The 19,909-nt window shown below is 41.7% G+C and overlaps 1 protein-coding gene across 1 annotated transcript in view; it reads left to right on the forward strand.

Moving 5' to 3' along the window:
* WDR1 (WD repeat domain 1) overlaps positions 1–18,874 on the forward strand; it is a 65,988-nt gene extending 47,114 nt beyond the window's left edge. Inside the window, exons 13-15 of the mRNA XM_020992083.2 lie at positions 2,391–2,564; positions 4,957–5,101; positions 9,970–18,874. Of these exons, the coding sequence (XP_020847742.1) occupies positions 2,391–2,564; positions 4,957–5,101; positions 9,970–10,076 (426 nt within the window). The 3' untranslated portion in view covers positions 10,077–18,874. The remainder of the gene's footprint in view (positions 1–2,390; positions 2,565–4,956; positions 5,102–9,969) is intronic.
* The last annotated feature ends 1,035 nt before the right edge of the window (positions 18,875–19,909 follow it).

The following is a 19,909-nucleotide window of genomic DNA, read 5'->3' on the forward strand; positions in this document are numbered from 1 at the left end:
TCAGTGCTTGTTGACAGGGCAGTATTTAAGAAAGATGTTACAGGTAATAATGATAGTAGCTAGCATTTATATAGCATTTACTGGGTGCCAGGCACTGTGCTAAGCTCTTCACATTCACCATCTCATTTGTTCCTCACAGCAACCATGGGAAGTAGATGCTGTTATTAGCCTCTGATTTCCTTTGTGTGATTTGGATATAGATGACACCCTTGGTAGTTTCCTGGCCAGAACCCTTGTATCCCATGGTCACCAACCAACCCTCTTTTGGGGAGCCTCTCTGAACTCAGGGAGGCTGGCCTTTGAATGAAGGTCAGTCTCTGCCTAGAGCCTTTCCACCTTCACATAGGATCTGCCAGAGCTTGGGTTGGGCTGGCCCAGCCTTTCAGCACTTAAGGTCACCTCTGCAACATAATGGACAGAGAATTAGGGTGAATGTCGATTATGTTCAGGAAAGGGAGTAAAATCCTATGATCCATCAGATTAAATTGGATGGGGGAATTAAAACTCTAAATTTGTCTTTTTAAAGAAATGCAATTTTATTTCCAGCGTTAACTTCAGCAAAAGATTAAAGCTAATGAGGTGCTGGGGCCTTGTACCTGAGTTGGTATTAATGAACAGCTAAGCATCGAGTACACACATACCGGCAGGCCAACTGCTGGTACTTTAAAGAAAGACTCTTGAGGTGCCTTTTTAAAAGTACAGTTGTTATAAACAGTTTAGTCATTTCCCCCACTCCTGGCAATCTTGTTTATAACATTGATATGCTTAGTAGAGGTAAGTAAGCTTCTGGCTTGATTAATAATGGGAATCGTTCTGAATCTAAATTCCTGGGATTTAATATACTTTGGCCGTATTCCTTTGTATAACAACATATAAGATTACTCCTTTATTACTCCTTACATACTTCTTATGTTCTGAAAAACTTCTTTGAACTACTTACTCTGGCCCAAAGAGCTTATCACATATTTTGGATTGTAATTTGCCAAGCCTCTGTTCCCTTCTCATTTTTCTCTGCAACTGGCATCGGTTGAGTACCACTTACGTGCTACATGATAGGGGAAGGGGGTGCCCAAAGGCATACATGGAGAGCTCTTTGTCCAGATGAAGAGAAGGAAGCTAGCAGAATTGGAGCACCATGTGGTCCAGCCAGTACAGGAGGGTTTCAGAAAAGGGAGAATTTTAGGCTGGAAGAGTCCTTCATGAAGGAGGGAAGCCATCAAGATGTCTTAAGGGATGAGTAGGATTGAGGTAGGTGCAGTGGTAACATTCCAGGTTGTGGGGGAATGGTCTTTGTCACTGGGGAAAAGTGAGAATGAATATATAGCATCTGGTGGCTTAATAAGTGAATGTCTAGCAATCATAGGAGATGGATCCCCGCTGTGAAAACAGTAAACAGCCCCGTTGTGTGTCTTAGTTGGAGAAAATAATAAACTTGGACTTTTAGAACATTGCATCTATGTTCTCATTTCAGTTAATGAAACAGCAGGTGAGTCAGGTAATGAAAACGTTCCCATACTGCTTCGATAAGGTGGATAGTGGACTGAAAGCCACCTCCCTGGCTAAGACATTTCTAAAACCTGTTCTTCTGGCTGGTGTTTCTTTCCTGTAAAGAGATAGGCACATTCCTTTTGTTTAACTGTCTTAAGGAGAGAATTGTCTTTAACTGTTTGCCACAAACCAGGGGGGCAAGGTAGACTACAGCCTATGGACTTCTTTTGACCAGGCTCTATGTACATGTGTTTGGCTTGGCTTTCTTTCGTTGCTGATAACTAGAAGCCAAGTCCACGACCAAGTTGGAATACCTGGGTTCTAGTCTCCATTTTACCGGTAAGACATCTAAATGGCACAGTGTATCAAGCACTAAAACCTGGATGACCTGGGTTCAAATCCAGCCTCAGATACTTAGCTGAGTGACCCTGGCCAAATCACTCAACCTGTATCTCTAATATCAGCTTCCCATGTCTCTATCTCAGTTTCCTCAACAGAGGTAACAGTCCTTCCCCAGGGTTCTCATGAGGATCTAATGAGATAATAGTTCTGAAGTGCGCTATTAATGCTTACTCTTGTTATTATGACCTTGGAAGTCACTTCCTTAACTATAAAATAGGAATAGTGCCTTAGTGACTTAACCTCATTGGGTTGTTGTGAGAAAAATGTCTTGTAAACTGCAGAGCAACAGAAACCAGAACTCTCTGATTATCTGCCAGTCTAAGGTCAACATATATACCATAGGGCTCGGTCTCCCACTGAACTTGACTGCTTTTAGGATTCCAGCCCCATTTTTCTTTGCCCTACTCTCCTCTTCCTCCAACTTCACCCAGTCCGGAGTAGGGAATCATTTTCTGGTTATGCTTTATTCATTACCATCCTCTCTGTTAACTCATCTTTAGGATGGGAACGTCCGTTTGTATTCAATCCAAGGAACGACATTGAAACACGAAGATAAGCTTCTCGAAGCCAAGGGGCCCGTGACAGATCTGGCCTACTCCTACGATGGTGCTTTCCTTGCTGTCTGTGACGCCAGTAAAGTGGTCACAGTCTTCAGTGTGGCTGATGGTTACTCGGTAAGGGATGGCGAATGGGGATGGCCTTTCTTTTCCCCCTTTCCCAAGTGCTGAAAACAGACGGTGTTGGCATAGTCTACTTCCTCCAATGCAGGAGGACAGGTACAATATCCTTTGAAACTCCAGGATGTGGATTCATCCTGTAGTCAGTTGGTTTTGAGGCTCTGGTTACAGGTTCAGTTCTTTGGCTGGTGGCTTTGATCAGTACTGTGGCCATAGTCTAATGAATTCAGCAGTTATTTAGCACCTGTTCTCTGTTTCATCCTGTCTTAGCACTTGTACTTCTTTGTAAGTTCTTCTTCTTTGCATTATATCGACATGTAAACGTTGTTTATCTCCCCCTGGAGTTTGCTGGAAAAGGATTGTTTTCCCCCACAAAACACCTAGCTCAGTACTCGGCACAAAAGAGACTTTCAGAAATGTTTCTGAATCAAATGATACGCCCCACCACCCCGGATCTTATGGTCTTGCAGTGTGGAGAATATATCTTTGGTCTTTGATCATTTTTCCCCACAGCATCTTGCCCAGTACAAAAGAAGCCTCTATTAACTGTTTCTTGAATGAATCTTTCCCCTACTAGATCATAAACCCTTGGAGTTTGGAGACTTATTTCTTATTTATCTGTCTCCCCTGAAACCCAGCTCAGTGTATTGCATACAGAAGACACGTAAGTGTCTGGTGGTTGAGTAAATGAATGTCTAGCAGTCCATAGGAGATCAGTCTCCTATCCTCCAGGAACAGAGAGATATAATATATATATAGTTATGAGACAATTAAAGAACAGGGAGGCAATGTGGAAAAAGTGGGAAAGGAGAGCCCTGAATTAGGAATCATGGACTTGTTTTGATATTGTATGACTTTAGGTAATTCACTTCTTCCCTGGGCTTTATTTTGCACATCCACAAAATGAGAGAATTTGAATTCAGTGCTCCTAAGGGGTCGTTTAAACTCTGTTACTCAGTGGGAAAGCCAGTGCTGAAATTTGGTACACACAATGAAAACCTATCCCTTCCAAATGCCCATGCTGGTCCCAGAGAGGATAGCATGAGCCTGTAGAGATAGGCACAGTTCCACTTAGGAAAAGATTTCTTGCTAGTATTGTCAGGAGCATAACCTTTGTATACCAGTTAGTGCTATGAGGGAAGTAATTTTATAATAAGTACTATATTTTGATACTATAGATAATGATACTATGATAATAGTACTGGGTATTCTGGTGATATCAGTGACATATAATAAGCAAAATCCTTCTTACAACACAGCTTCCAGATAATTGGATAGGATCCTGGAATATCAGAGTTGGAAAAGGGCCTTACAGGTTATCTCGGTCTCCACATTTTGTAGGTGGAGCATTCAAGGCCCAAAGGAGTGATGACGTGCCCATGGTCACATAGGTATATAATGAGCAATGCTAGGTTTTGACCCTGGGTCCCTTGACTACAAAGCCAGTGTTTTCTCTGTTAACCCAAAGGTTGGACCAGATGAGTATGGCTACCAAAATCCTGTATCCAAGCTGTGCTACATTCCAAATTGGTCAATTATGGCTTTGAGATTTTCTAGGATATGGTCAAGTCCTGTGCATGGTTTTCTAAGTGACAGTTCTTTCCTCTATCACTAAGAAGAGACAGGTTGAGGGGCAGCTAAGTGGCACAGTAGACAGAGCTCAGGCCTTGAAATTAGGGGGACCTGAGTTCAAATCCAGCCTCAGACACTTGAAACTTACCAGCTGTGTGACCCTGAGCAAGTCACTTAACCTCAATTGCCTCACACAAAAAAAGAGAGAAACGGGATCCTCTTTTCGTGAGTTGTTCTTTCCACCTTCTTTGTCATTATGTGAAGGGCTGTGATTTTGGAAACAGAGGACCAGGGTTCAGATCCCTTCCCTGAAGCCCATTAGCTGTGTGACCATGGGCAAGTCACTAAGACCTTGGCTACTTTGTAGAATAACGAGCTAAGACTAGATGATCTCTTGGGTCCTTTCAACAGGCAGTTATATCTGAGAGTGGCCAAGATTATCTGCCGTAGTGGGTATCCATTTTGACTTTCTCATGTAGTTCTTAAAGATGCCTTCACCCTGACTGAATGGTGGATGCTAAGGTGCTTAGGAATTATCAAGCTTTGCCTTCCCAAGGGTGGAGAAAGGAAAATTTGGAACTCAAAACTTAAAAAAGTGAATGTTAAAAACTTTTTTACATGTAATTGGGAAGTATTTAATGAAATAAAAAATATATTGGAAAAAATATTTTATCGATCTTGGAGCCTGTTTGGAGAAGGGCAGTGATTGCCTGTTCAGGCCCATGTGTGTATTTAAAACTTTTAGGACCCAGGACCCTTATGGGAAGCACAGACACCTTTGATGCAAGCACGTGTAATTTTATTTTGTCTTGTGTAGGAGAACAACGTTTTTTATGGACATCACGCAAAAATCGTCTGTGTTGCCTGGTCACCAGACAATGAACATTTTGCTTCAGGGGGCATGGACATGATGGTCTATGTTTGGACCCTGAGTGACCCGGAAACGAGAGTCAAGATCCCAGGTAATTTGTGTACAGTCAACAGAGATACCCAACAATGGGGTCTCAAATGTAGTGGGGGCAGGGGTATACTGGCAAGCAGTTAACAACCATTTCTTTTTAAAAAGTACAAACAAACATATTCGAGACACTTTTTTAACTTTATTCATTATTAACATGTCATCACTATTATATTTGGATAAATTGACAAAACATCAGTCCTGAGTTGTAGCATTTGGTGATTTCTGAGGTGTAAATGCTCATGTTGAAAATTTAACAATCAAATCTCATGCCAATACAAGCTGACTCTGGCATGTCTCCCTGAGTTTGGGGCATAGTGATTCTTGGGCTAAAAGCGAGGTGTATAGCAAGTGATGGAGAGAGGGAGCTAGGTGGGCTATTATCCTACAGGAAGTTCTCGTACCCGTGAAGCTGCCCTTTGATACCTCATTGTGGTGTATTGATTGAAATTAAGGTAAACTGAGGCATCAAGTTCTGTGCATGTCCAATTTATTGGTAAGGCTAGCAGTTATCAATAAAAAGGGTCACTAGCTCCTCAGCAAGCCAAAAGATCCGCAGGTGGGGTTCTTAGAGTTTAGAGAAAGTGGATAAAAATAGAATACTATGTAGGCAGGGCAAGGGATTGAGTCATCTAATCTAGTTTCTGTTGGAGGAAGGGATGAGATTTTCTTACTTGTCACTAGGGCAGGCTGATTGTGTTCCCTTGCATCTTTGCAAGCTGGTGGTATAGAGATAAAGAGGCTCCTTGACATACAGGTAAAACAGTGATTTACAGGATGACAACTTTTGAGATTCACTCAGAGACAAAGAAACAGAACTTAAGCAGTTAAATATCAGTGGTTGGTACAGAATAGAATCAATTACAAAATGAAATCAGTTTGATTTTCCCAATTCCCCCCTTTGGTCAATGGGAGACATGTCTCCCATGGATCACTTATTTATAAGCTTATTAATAGATTTTTAACATAGTCATTATCAGCAATGTGCATTATCATAAGTTTTTCTGGAGCCAGTCTAGAACAGAATTAACAGCAACTAAGGCAAAGTCTAAAAAGAATAATGGAACTGAGGACTGTAAGAGCCCTGATTTGCCAAGAGTGGCTAATAGGCCATTTGCCCACAGCCAGATGAACCAAGAAGCATTCTGCCGGGGGTCATTTTGGGGAGATAGTTGTATTTCTACTGTAGTTCATTGGATCTTAATGTAGGCTTGTCACAATTTCTCCTGACTGGTTAATGTAAGAACAAGATTGATTAATTATAGCACAAGCCCTTTCCTGAGTTGCAGTAAGAATATATAAAACCATACAATTTCGCAAAGCCATTTGAGCTATAGAACCTATCTCATTCTGGAGGGAGGAGATGGATTCACTTGAGGCCTGAGCCAACTTCCCAGTTTCAAGTGAGAGGTTCATAATACTTGGAGGATTCACCAAGGACTAATTTGAGAGGGGAGATTTGCATGTCACCAAGTAGCCAAGAAAACTCAGCAGCCATAGACACCATGAAACAAAAAGCCATAGTCACATGATAGTGTTCATCAGTATTAACTAACATCAAGTTTCCTTGTATCCTGGTAACGCCTCCTAATGTCCGTTTAATCAGCTCCTTTCATCTTAAATCCCACATGTCCCATGTAGTCATCTGGTCCATGGAAACATCTTCTTTTGGACATTCTGGAACAGGCCTCATTGTCAGGGCATCTCTGAAGGGGGGGGCCTTCTCCTAAATATATTTGCTTCTCTGGTTCCAAATCACTTGCAGAGAATCCTAGGTAATTTTGCTTCAGTCTGCCAGTTAACAAGACTACTCAGTACAATTTAGCATCACCTCCTAAATTTGCTTTTCCAATAACGAGCTCATGTGGTAAAAACCAGCTCAAGTTTTATGATTCTGAACTTATTAACAATAGAGCTGTAAGGAGAATATAAAATCAAGAACCCATAGTTCACCTGAAACTTCAGAGAATTTCAGTTGTTACATGTCACTTGCCATTTCTGTCATGATCTATGTCCTGGGGTGCAGCCTTTTGACTGAGTCCAAGTTTTACAGAACAAATTTTTTTATTAAGGGAATTCGTTCTAAGAAGTGTGGATTCAGTAGGAGGGTTGCACTTCAGGACCTAGAGGGCCACATGTGGCCTCGAGGCCACAGATTCCCCACCCATCCTAAACCCTGTACCTGATATAGTCATTGCCAACAACCAGCTGAAGGATGAATATTTTGTTTTGTTTTAGTTAGGCAGTGGGGTTAAGTGACTTGCCCGGAGTCACACAGCTAGTAAGTGTCAAGTGTCTGAGGCCAGATTTGAACTCAGGTCCTCCTGACATCAAAGCTGAAGCTCTATCCACTGCATCACCTAGCTGCCCTCTGAAGGATGAATATTAAAAAGAATCTGTGAGGCCCTAACTGGTAAAATGGACTATTTTGTCTCTTAAAATTATCAAGCAGATACTTCAAATAGGAAAGTAATTTCACTCTTCACAATTATAATGTAATTTTACATATAGATCTCTTAACCTAATTTTTAGAACTTATCCCATTAGAAACATTTGGAAGCTAAATATATATATTTATATATTCTAGTTCTAAGAGAAAACAGTCTGATCCTGTTTTCTCAAAGTTTACTACTCCATTTAAATTAAAAAAATTTTTTTTGATTCTTTGTCTTATTAGAAGATTTTTGCACTTTGTCTTAATTCCCTCTCCTCCCCTCCCCCTTAGGAGGATATTATCCCCATATCATAACTATTAGCGAGTGAGTAGCAAACCCAAGAACTCATTTACTTAGTTGCTTAGGATGAAATTGCCTAGAAATTTAGATTGAAAATAGTAAGATCTTTTATTCTTGCATCCTATTATACCAGTGCAGAGGTGTTGGAGTATTGCAGCAACAAGATTTATTTATTTTAAAAATTTATAACTTTACCTGCCATCGTTAGAGTGATTTGCTGTGAAAGGAAGAAGGTAGGACATAGTGTGACCGTATCAAGATTGATCATCTCGGCATAAGCCTGCGGGCACAGAATGATTTCAACAGAGGATAAAGCATCTCTAGTTCTGTTTGATTTCAAGTAAGAGTCATAGTTTCTATTTGGAACAGCCAGTCATGCAATGAAATTCCGTCTTATTCACAGGGTATCATAGCTAGGCTCAGGATTAACCAGATGGGAAACAGTACTGTTCAAAAAAAGGAAATAACACAGTAGAGAAACTGAGTCAGGAGGCTCCTACCTTCCTCAAGCCAAGGTCATCTCCTCAATTTTCCCAGAAACAGACATCCATCTGCAGCAGTTCTCATATCACACTCTTTTTGAGCAACTCATGACTTTTCCCTTGAATAGTGGATTACTGACTTAATGATAATTCAGACATTTTTACCTCAAATCGCAAATTTCGCTAATTATAACTTAAAGCTAGAAACAGTTATTGTTTCTTTCATGTTGTTGCAATAACAGCAATAAAAAAGTTTACTAGGGCTTTCAAAAAAAAATCCCTCAACATCCTTTTCTTCTCTTCTCAAGTTAAAACTCATCTTGGTATAAAAATCAGTCATTAAAAATTAAGTAAAAAAAATACATTCTGGAATTCCATATAGTAATTAGATGTTAACACTGGCTCATTACCATAACTCTCCAGACTTAACAGATATGCATGTCATAAGGTCTTATACATTAACTCTTTAAGGCAAAAATAAAGTGTCCTCCTAGCTGGCTTATCTATTATAACAATTGAAATTAAAGACAACCGAGGCATCAAAGTTCTGAGTATGTTCATTTTATTGGTAAGGTTAGCAATTACCAATAAAAGGGGATTCTGGCAAACCAAAAGAACCCCAAGTGGGGTTTATAAGATTTCTTAGAGTTGAGGGAAAGTGGATAAAAATAGAACAGCACATAGACAGGATGAAGGATTAAGTTTCTGTTGGTGGAAGGGATGAGATACTCTTCTTGTTGCTAGGGCAAGCTGACTGTGTCCACCTGTATTTTTGCAAGAGCGGCTATTGGTACAGAGATAACAGGTCTCCTTGACTTAAGAACAGTGGTTTACAGGAAGACTAGACTTCTGAACTTAACTCGGACAAAGAAACGTGACTTAAGCAGTTATACAAAATGGTGGTGGTGGTACAGAATGGAATTGATTTGATTTTCTTGAGTATAGAAAATTAGTTCACATTTCTATGGCAGTTTGAGGTGTATGAAACACTTTCCTCATAACAACCTTGTAAGGTAGTAGTACAAGTTCATAAAGGTACTTGTCAGGAGTCACAGAATTAGTGAGTTTAACCAGGACTCATACGTCTTTTTGCTCCAATTTCAGTGATTATAAGGGTACAATAGTGTGTGGCCTGATAGGTAGAGTTCTGGACTTCATGTCAATGATATCTGGGTTCAAATCCCATCTGATACTATGTGACCGTGGTCAAGTTATTTGATCTCGCTAAGACTGCTCTCAAAGAGATGAGTTGCAGTCTCTGTCAAAAGATGGAGACCAGTGAAACCCAGATTGTCAAATATTGACTGTAATCTCACTTAATGTTTGCAAGCCAAGAGAAACTCCTTTATAATAATAATCCTTAGCATTTCTATACGTAGCTAGTGCTGGGAGGTTTACAAAGCACTTTAGAATATACTTATTTAATACTCCACACAAACATCCATCCCCATATCATTTAAATCCCCCATTTTATGAGGATAAGTCATCGTATGATCTTCCTCCCAGGTTTGCTATGAGAAAGTGCCTTCTAAGCCTTGAATGGGACGCTAGAGAAATGTAAGCTGCCATCATCCCTAAACAAAATCAGTACAGGCTTAGCAGTCTGGCCTTTTGTGTGTGCTTCCTCCCCTAAAACAAGGTTCTGCTTTTCCTAGATGCCCATAGGTTACATCACGTCAGCAGTTTGGCTTGGCTGGATGAACACACGCTGGTCACAACCTCCCACGACGCCTCTGTCAAAGAGTGGACAATCTCCTACTAGGGACCCCCAGCCACCAAGCCCTCTCTTTGGAAGGACCGAATCAGGGACTTAGAATTACTTCAGCGGGACATGTCCTTTATTTCTGTAATGCTTCCCTTCCTGCCGCCTCCACCTCCCAGTCCCCCCCCCCGCCCCAATTGTGGAAGAAGAGGACGGGGAGGGGGTACTATGAATTAATCATTATCCTCCTATCTTTACAGGGTGTTCATATCTGTTAATGTATTTCGAAAGCTTTAGCCAATAACAGTTTGCACATTAAAAAAAAGAAAAGAAAAGAAAAAAAGAGGCACTTACATTATATCTGGAGCTTGGGGAGGGGGGAGTGAATAACAGACAAAAACCCTAACTTTATTGTGCTGAACATTCCAGAAGGAACAGCAACCCCACGAGGCCTCAGTTTTGAAAGGGGAGCGCTCTTTCTCAGTACTATCTTATCTGCCCAGCTAAACAGATACGCTGGTGTTCTGACTCCATGAGAGCAGACTTCTCATGTTTCTGCTCCCCAATTTACAGAACATTTCTGTACTGACTCTCCTCGTGAGTATTTGTTGTGATCCAGACTTGGCCAGGGTGCTAATCTGGTGGCTGAGATAGCCTGCACCTAAGCGTTGCCTCAGAATTCCTCCCTCCTTCGCAGATGGGGTACATACGTAAATTAATGTATTTACGTTAATAAATGTTTTGTGTATTTCACATCAGGTTTTGTGCTTCACTTTAAAGATGCAAACGTGGTATTTTTTTTTCCTATGTACTTAAACTGTTGCCTGTTGATGATAATGGCGCCGTCTTTGGATTTTTAGAAACCTTGTTATCTTTTGGACTGCGCGAGTGCTGGTCCCCATTTCAATGTCTTTCCTTTGCCTTTTTCTTTGAGGGCACAAAGGTGAAATCACTGTAAGCTAACCAATGGTAATTTTCACCTCTTTTTTCTTTTTCAGTGCAGAAATTAAAGTAAGTATAAAGCACCATGACTCGGAATTTCATTTAATTTTATTTTTTTAATTGTGTGAGAAATACAAATGTGAAATGTGGATAAATTCCTGCAGTTGGGTGGGCAGAGTTTGAGCTAAGACTGTGGTGTTGGGAATGAATGAGAAATTGTCTCTTTCTGCACTGTATGTTGCTAGCTTCATGTCAAGGCAGCAATGAAGGATGGAACTGGGCCTTTCTAACCCACACCTGATGCTGTTCTCCTTGGAGTATTGCAGACCGAAGGGCTAGGAGTAGCCCAAGTTCTAGTTTTGCCTCTGACACTAACTAGCTGTGTGATGACCAAGTTCCCTTATTTGGAAAATACGGGGTTGGAGTAGATATTGTCAAAAGTTCCTCGTAACTGTAATTTTGCAAGGTCAATCCATGACTTTATCGTAAAGAAAATGGTTTTAACTATGAAGCACTTTAATCTCAACACGTTTGTCCTGCCAACATGATTATCAGCTAGGTGGGACAGTTTACTATCCCTGTTTAATAGATGGGAAAGTCAAGCTCACTGTGAGTTGCCCAGGGCCACAGAGCTAAGTGTCAGAGCAAATATTGGAACCCAGCTTTTCCAACTCCTGCTTCTGCATTCTTTCCATCATTCCATGCCCCCTTGCGATATGGTAGAACAGGCCTGGGTTCAAAGGCAGAACCTGGCTTTTAAGAAATGAATCTTTTTCAGCTGCTGAATTTGGTTTCATCTCATTTCAGGTTCCTGTTAGGAATAATTGTATTGCAGTGAGGGGGACCAGATACTCTTAAGAGAAAGATTTGTCCTATGGTAGCCCTCTAACACCCACACACAAAAATGGGGTGGAGGGGGGATGGAGAATTTAGTTTCTTACAAAATGGAAAATGTTTATACTTTTGTCACCAAGAAGCTTCAAAGCTTTCTTGGTCCATCTCCCAGCCATCACCTTTCTCTTGTAGTTCCTTAATAAATGTAAACTCAGAAAACTGAGGCTCTAGGATGAGTCATAGGATGTAAAAACATCAGAGCTGAAGGAGACCTAGAGATTATCACTTAACACACACACTTTGCCCCTTATTTTACAGCAGATGCAGTGTGGTAGAATGGCTTGGCCTCTGGTGACCTGGCTTCATATCATGGCCCAAGGACTTAAGAGCGTGACTGTAAGCAGGTCACTCTAAGCCTGTTTCCTACACAGCTGAAAGCATGGATATAAGGAAAATACTTTCTAAACCTTTAAGATCCTGTAGCAATGTGAGTTATTTTACAGAGAGGGAAAAGCTAAGACCCCAGAGAGGAGAGGCTCAAGGTCACAGTAACAGAGCTGGCACTTTCTCCCAGGTCTCTTCTTCCCAGGTTATCATTCTTTCTGCTGTAGGAAAGCAGTGTCTCCTCTTCCTAAGGCTGCTTCCCCGGATACATACTAAGCCTTTCCCTCTTCCTGACTGTGAACACAAGATTGAAGCTGCCCAGCAAGCCCCAGGCTTAGTCTAAAGGCATCAGCAAAAAAACAGTGAGTCTTGGCTTTTTGCAGCCCTGCGTGGTTTCCTGTGAATCCTCACAGACAGCTCACCTTCCTGCCAGAACTTGAAAATCTGTCTTTATTGAGTGCATCTGCTCCCTTGGATGATCCGATATGGGTGTGACCAAATGACTGGAGCGTTAAATTTGGGGCCCTAGGACAGGAGTTAGAATCCCAGCCCTGCCGCTTATTAACTGGGCAAGTCATTTAATCTCATGCCTCAATTTCTTCATCTTTTTGGGGAAAGAAAAGGGGGTTGGGGTTAGGTAACCTCTAAGGGCCCCTCTGTTCTGTCTATAAGGAAAGACATGTTATGGTATAAAGGAGAGATTGTTTGACTTACTCCACACCTGCTTAAATAATAATTCACGTTCCTGCAGCCCCTCATGGTTTACAAATCACTTTTCTCACTCAAAAAGAAATGTACTATAGTAGATAGTTCTCAGATAGGATTTTGTTAGCTTTTGTGACGAATGGTGAATCAGTCCTTCTGCTTGGTCTCAGTTTGGTTTTCTGTGAAAGGGGGATTGAATTACATTATCTCTAAGGTTTTTTCCAGTTAATTCTGTGGTCTGTGTTTGCTCTTAAATTAATCCTCAAGGGCAGGCCTAAGGAATGGTCATTTTACATAACTGTATCCTCTCTTTTAAAGTCCAGGAGACTTAGGTAGTCTGTTGCCTTTTGTATTTAATATGACAACAGGCACGAGTGAGTGTCCCCGTGATATTCCCTTCTCACCTGGTAGACTCTTTGGAATTAGGAAGTCCTTTTTGAGAGAAGACCTTTTGCCAAGAACCAAGCTTTTCAGAGCTTTGTGCTGTTAAAGGGGATGGGACAGGTGAGCAAACACAGCTGTCCCTGCAAACTGGTGCTGGGCAGGTCTCAACAACCCTCAGCACACCCCGCCCTGCGTTTCGTTGTCTGAGCAGAAATAAAGAACTTTCCCTTTGCTTTAAAGCCCCTCTACCCATCTTTTTTTTGAAGGGCACTTTTGAAAGGGATGCTGTGTCTTAACTTACTGTTTTCAGCATCATGGAAAGAGAGGCGGTTCATTTTCCTAAAAACATCCTTTGCCATCACCCGCCTCAGCACTTCCCTTTTCCCCAGAAGCAGTGAGTTGCTGCTGCTGCTGCTTAATTCAGCTTCATTCACCCCCTACCGTTGCCAGGTAATCAGATCACCAGTCTACATTTCCAGGGCACTGCCCAACACAGGCGTCCGCATGGCCCTGCTTACATTTGTTAATACCGTATTGTAAAAATGCAGTCAAAGCTGTTGTCGAGTCTTAAGAGGAGCCTGTAGTTTAATAAATGTTTATCAGGGGCAGCTAGGTGGCGCAGTAGATAGAGAGCCAGCCCTGAAGTTAGGAGGATCTGAGTTCAAATGTGGACTCAGACCAAACACTTGACATTTACTAGCTGTGTGACCCTAGAAAAGTCACTTAACCACAATTGCCTAAAAAAAAAAGTTTATTAAAAATAGCTTTGTAGTCTGTTGTCATGCTTGAGGGGTTTTTTGTTTGTTTAAGGCATAAGAACATGGCAAGGGGAATTTATCAAGATCTCTAAAGAAATCTCTTCCTGACCAGATTGGAGCCAAGACAGCCCTGGACTCTTAAGGCCTGGATTTCTGGTTCTTCCTTTGCTGCTGACTAACTTGCCTAAGAGAAGTCATTTCCCTTCTCAAGGGTCTCTTTTCCTGCTCTGTAAAATGAAAGTATCCGACTAGATGTTTCATTCTGTATCATCTTAGCTGGGTGATTCTTGGCAAGGTAATTAACTGCTCATAGGGTCATAGATTTAGAGATGGAAGGGACCAATTCTCATTTTACAGATGAAGAAACTGAGGCCGAGAAGTTAAGTGATTTGCCCAGGGTTAGAGTGCCAGTAAATGGCTTCGGTAGGCTTTGAACCTAGGTCTTCCTGGTGCCAAATCCAGAGCTCTCTTCATGGTGCCACATTGCCTTCCTTCAATTTCCTTGGCTATGGCTACATGGTGAGTTATAATACTTATTCAGTCTTCCCCACTGTGTCTTTGTGAAGGAACAGTGGATAGTTTAAATCTTTTAAGAATGTATATGTCGGGGCAGCTAGGTGACCCAGTGGATAGAGTACCGGCCCTGGAGTCAGTTCAAATCCGGCCTAAGACATGTAACACACACTAGCTATATGACCCTGGGCAAGTCACTTAATCCCATTGCCTATCCAAAAAAAATTTGTGTCAAGTGGTATTTTTAGGCCTTTAAGGGGTAAGATCTCCACCCCAGGTGCTATCCATTTCTGGGGGCAAGATGGTTCCTTTCTCCATCCTGCTATCTTCTCTCACACTTGATCCTCCACTAATGGGGAGGGGCAGTGATCCTGACCATTTCATTTCTCCACAACAGTGTGACATACCCCTTCTCCTAGTTAATGCCCCACTTGAGGCCTCTACCTTCCTATTATATGACAAAGGTGTCCCCGGTGAACAGAATCCCATTTAGAAGCTACACCCCCAGCTCTTGCTCAAAAACCTGGATAGCTGGCGTGGTGGAAAGAGGTTGGATAGAAAAGGAGCAAACAGATTTTAAACACCATCTCCCATGTCTGCTAACAGCATGATAATGGGGGCAGGCCAGTGACTTTTAAATTCTCTTGCATTTCAGTTTCCACCTTTGTAAAGAGAAGATGATTGTGAGGCTGTCTAATAGAAACATTGGGGTTTGAATCCTGGCTCTCGATCTGTACTGTGTGCCTTTGGGCAGGATACTTGCCCTGTCTGGGCCTCAGTGGCATCGTCTATGAAATAAGGAAACTAGGCTGGATGATTGTTTTTGTCTCTTCCAGCTTTCCATCTGTGGTCTAATGTTGGCTCTCATTTTGCAAAGGGGAGCAAGGGGCTTGGTCCTGTTTGCAAGTCCTTGGGGTTTGTTTGCCCCTTCTGATCATGCAGTCTGAGATAGGGCTCGGCCCAGCTGGTCAGTAGCGTTTCAAGCAGGCGATATCTAGGGCTACAAGGACCTGTGATGTTTAGCATGGAAGCAGTCCAACTTCCTAAGGTCCTTAGAATGTGGATTCCAGCACAACTTCTGTATGTGTGTACGTGTATGTGTGTGTATTTTAACAGCTGGAAATTTTTCTTCTAACTCTTATTTTGAGCCGAGACCTTCACACTTCATTGGTGGCCCTGTCGTCACTTATACCAAGCCACCTTCTTCCTGGATGCTCTTCCCTCTGGTTTTCTGGATCATCAGATCTGGCGTTTAAGGAACTGTTTTGCCTGATGTGCAGTTTTCTTGTTGCTTGAGATTCTTCCCACTTCCTAACTTCCTTCCTTTGTACCAAAAATATTATAGGATTACTTCTCCGAGGTCTTGGTTGCTGCTTCCCCCGCTTGCTCCTGCTCACTTGTTCTGTTTTCTTCTTTACCTTGTCCCCTGCCTGGCTTGCTGTCACCTGCTTTTGCTCCTACTGACTCTAGCTTGCTTGCTCTTGGTCTCGCTTGCTAGCTCACTTGCGCTTGCTAAGTGTTTACTCACCTGCCGGCTCGATCCCTTGATAGCCTGCTTGCTCTCACGTCTCATTTGTTCTGCCAGCTCACTTGCTTTCATTCGCTTGCACTTGCTGAGCTTTCACTTGTGTACTAGCTCTCCTGTTTGCTCGTGATCGCTTGGTAGCTTGCTCTCTCTCGCTCGCTCGTTCTCACTCGTTGGCTTTTGCTGTCTTGTTCACTTGTTCAAGCTCTCTTGCTCTTGCTGTCCTGGTTCTATTGCTTGCTCTCATTTGCTCTCTTGCTCATGCTGATTACCTAGCTCTTGCTCACTTCCTAGCTCTCTTGCTTCTTTGCTTTTGGCTCACTTTTTCAGTCTTCCTCTCCTATTTTTACCTTATTCTCTCTCTATTACTAGTTGCCTCCATCACCTGCTCTCAATTTCTTTCTCTATCTCCCTTGTCTCACATTCTGCCTCATTTGCTCTCTTGTTATGCTTTATCCCTTTCTCTCCCACCCAAGCACATATTCACCGCCATAACTGCTCCTTCGCTGACCTTAAAACTTAATAGCATTAACAGCATAAATAAAACAGTTACTTTGGGGCCAAGCATGGGATATTAGCGTCAACGGAGACATTAGAGATGGTGAGGCAGTAGAAAGTTTCCTGGGCTGGAAACGTAGGTTTGAATTTCAGCTCTGCCATTCATTTCCATTGTCATCTTGGGCAGATGCAGGATTCTTCATCTGTTGGGGGTGGAGGGTGATGTAGACTAGACTCTGGAAGGGTCCTTCTAGCTTTGAAATCCAGATCTAGTACAGGACCATTTAGTCCAAGACTGTCATGGAGGAGGGGTCCAGAAAAGGAAAATCATCCTTCCCAAGGTCACAGGGGAGTCTTTCAGGACAAGGACTAGACCTGTATGATGTGAGCTGGTCTTGTGATCTTAGGTGTGCCTGAAAATTGAAAAGTTCTAGAATTTGCTTACAACTATTGCAACATCTGGATTTTTTTTTTTTTTGGTGAGGCAGTCAGGGTTAAGTGACTTGCCCAGGGTCACACAGTAAGTGTCAAGTGTCTGAGGTCGGGCAACTTCCGGATTTTTGCAATCTTTCCAGATCACTTCAGTGACTTTGTTTCCCTTGCTGCTGGTAATTTTCTGTTTCCCTCTCTTTTTGCACTGTTAAGGAGGTCTGCTTGACTCCATACAGGGCAGAAGATTCAGTGGACGAAAGGAAGGCAGACTCCAGCCTGATAGGAGGAATGACTTCTTTATAATTGGAACTATCAAAAATGCAATAATCTGCCTTCAGAGGTAGTGAATTTCTTATCATTTACATGGCTCAAAAAAAAAAAAAGATTCTTCTCCAAGTCTGACGTTAGATCATTGTGGAGGAGCTAAGACAAAAATGTCACATTTGACTCTGCCCCCTCTTAAGTTTGATTTTTAGATCATTGGCCAGTACCATCCCAACAAAATCATACCAAGCTGGCTCTAGAACCCATCCCTGGAGGGTTCCAGGCAGGTTAACAGAAGATGTACATATTTTAGGATGGGAAGATTTTGGACTAGATAATCTAAGAGATCTATTTCAGCCCTGAGATTGTAAAATTCCTTATCAAAAGGGTTCTTGGCCCCCTCCAACACTAAGTTTCTGTGTGCTGGGATGGCTCGTGTCTGTTCTGTCTGGTGTTGCCATGAGTGACCACACTTTCTCTCTCCAGTGCTTATTGGTTAAGGTAATAATTACTTGTTGGGTTATTGTTTCACAGATCATCTCTTGTGTAGTAATTGTTCCATCTTATGTGAAGTCAATGATTCTAGCAATCTTCCCCATGGGATGAACCATGGGGCTCCTCTAGTCCACTCCGTGGAACCTGCATGAAAAGCCTTGGTCAGATGATGGTTTGACAGTCACTGTGATGTAAACTATTTTTTTCTGAAAATGGAGATTTGTATTCTAATGGAAATCATATAGAAGCCTCTCTTCTTGTACAGTGGTTTTGTGCTTTAATAAAATAGAATGCTATCGTAATGACAGCCTCCTATGAAGTAAACATGCTTCCGTGTTTGTTCACCATCTCAAAGGTGGTTGTTTATTGTAAAGATTGATGTGATAACTCCACTTATTAATTATTGAGAACCATAAAAACGGGGATAATACCTGGCCTGTCCAAAGGCAGGAGAGTGGACGAGATGATCACATGAGGTCTCATCTAGCTCTGAGAGCTGTGATTATTATTATTATTATTATTAACAATCTCCATGATTTCAAACTCTGACTTCAGTCACATCTCTCTGGGTCTCAATTTTTACATCTATAAAAATGAAGGGTTTGGATTACATTGCCTTCAGACTCAGAATCTGTGATTAGGAGATTTGTTACACTGTGTATTCACATAATTGATGTAATGAGAACGGATCCTAGGATACATTGCCTTCAGACTCAAAATCTGTGATTAGATTTGTTACACTGTGTATTTACATAATTGGTGTGATCAAAAAGCTGCTGTACTAAAAGTCAGGAGATTTGGTTTTTAGTCTGACAATCGCTGATTTAAGCCTCGGTTTCCTCAACCAGTGGAGCTGAACTACTTCATGTGCCCTAGATCCTTTACCTCTGTAAAATGATGGTTCTGTGAACGGCAGTTCAATCCGTTAAGGCATTAACTGTTCTTTTTAATTAGATGCATAGACTAGATCTTGTTCAGGCCATCCCACTGGCGCTGTTGATCGATATTTCTCCTGTTAAAATTGCACAATGCCTGCTCTGTTGCTGACTGTCACTAAATGTTAAGTATTCTCATGCATTCAATGAGTTGTTAATAATAATGATGATTAAACTTGCCTCTCTTTGCTTGTCTTCCTTCATTTTTAGCGCCTGCATCCAGTTTCTACCTTCTCTCTGCTCTGCACTTATCTAAATGCTTGTATTGGCTCAAAAAATATATATATATATACACACACGCACACATGTTATATACGTGCATGTGTATACGTGTGTGCCCACACACACATATAACTTGTAATAGGTACAAGATACTGTCAAATGCTATTGGGGAGATAAAAATGAGTGAGACTAGATCTCTGTCCAACCATGGAACACACAGACCAATATTGGGAGCTGACACCTAATTTACTAAGACAGAAGATATCTCCACAGATTGTGGCACCAAGACACAAACAACTGGTTAAGTGACCACACCCAGACAATAGTCATGGTTTGATGCTCATTTGGAAGGTGTCTAGTTCAGTACCCTGGGGGGTTATGTGCTATTTAACATTTTTTCAGTGATTGAGATAAAGGTATGTTTTGTCATGCTTAAGAATTTCACAGACACAAAATTGTGGGTGGTAGATGAAATGAGGTGACAGGTTCCTAAAATATCCTGACAGATCAAACTTCAGGGTCTAATCTAATAAAATTTAATGAATAGAAATAAAACTAGAATCTTACTCATGTTTAAAAAAAACTGACTTCACATTTATAAGACCAAAGAAGAAGAATTTGACATCAATTCCTCTGGGTCGAGCAGTTGGGATGGGGGTGGGGGGCGAGCAATCCAGAGCCTTGAAAGTGGACTGCTTACCCAACAGGAGTCCATAGTGGGATAAGGAAGCCGTAAAACCTGATGCGATGTTGGGCTCCATTGAAAGGCAGAGCTTCCAGGAATAAGAAGGTGATAGACTGTGCTCTGACCCTTGTCAATCATACCTGGAATGTTATATTCAGTTCTGGGTACCATATTTTATGAAGGATGTTGATAAGCTGGATGGCAGCCACAATATTGAAATGCTATGAGTTGATAACTGTGAAAGGATCATTTGGAAATCAAGAGATGTTTAGTTTGGAAAAGAGCAGACTTGGGGAGTATAATAGTTGTCTACAAGT

This window comes from Phascolarctos cinereus, unplaced genomic scaffold, assembly GCF_003287225.1.
Source record: "Phascolarctos cinereus isolate Bilbo 61053 unplaced genomic scaffold, phaCin_HiC Scaffold_9;HRSCAF=440, whole genome shotgun sequence".
NCBI lineage: Eukaryota > Metazoa > Chordata > Mammalia > Diprotodontia > Phascolarctidae > Phascolarctos > Phascolarctos cinereus.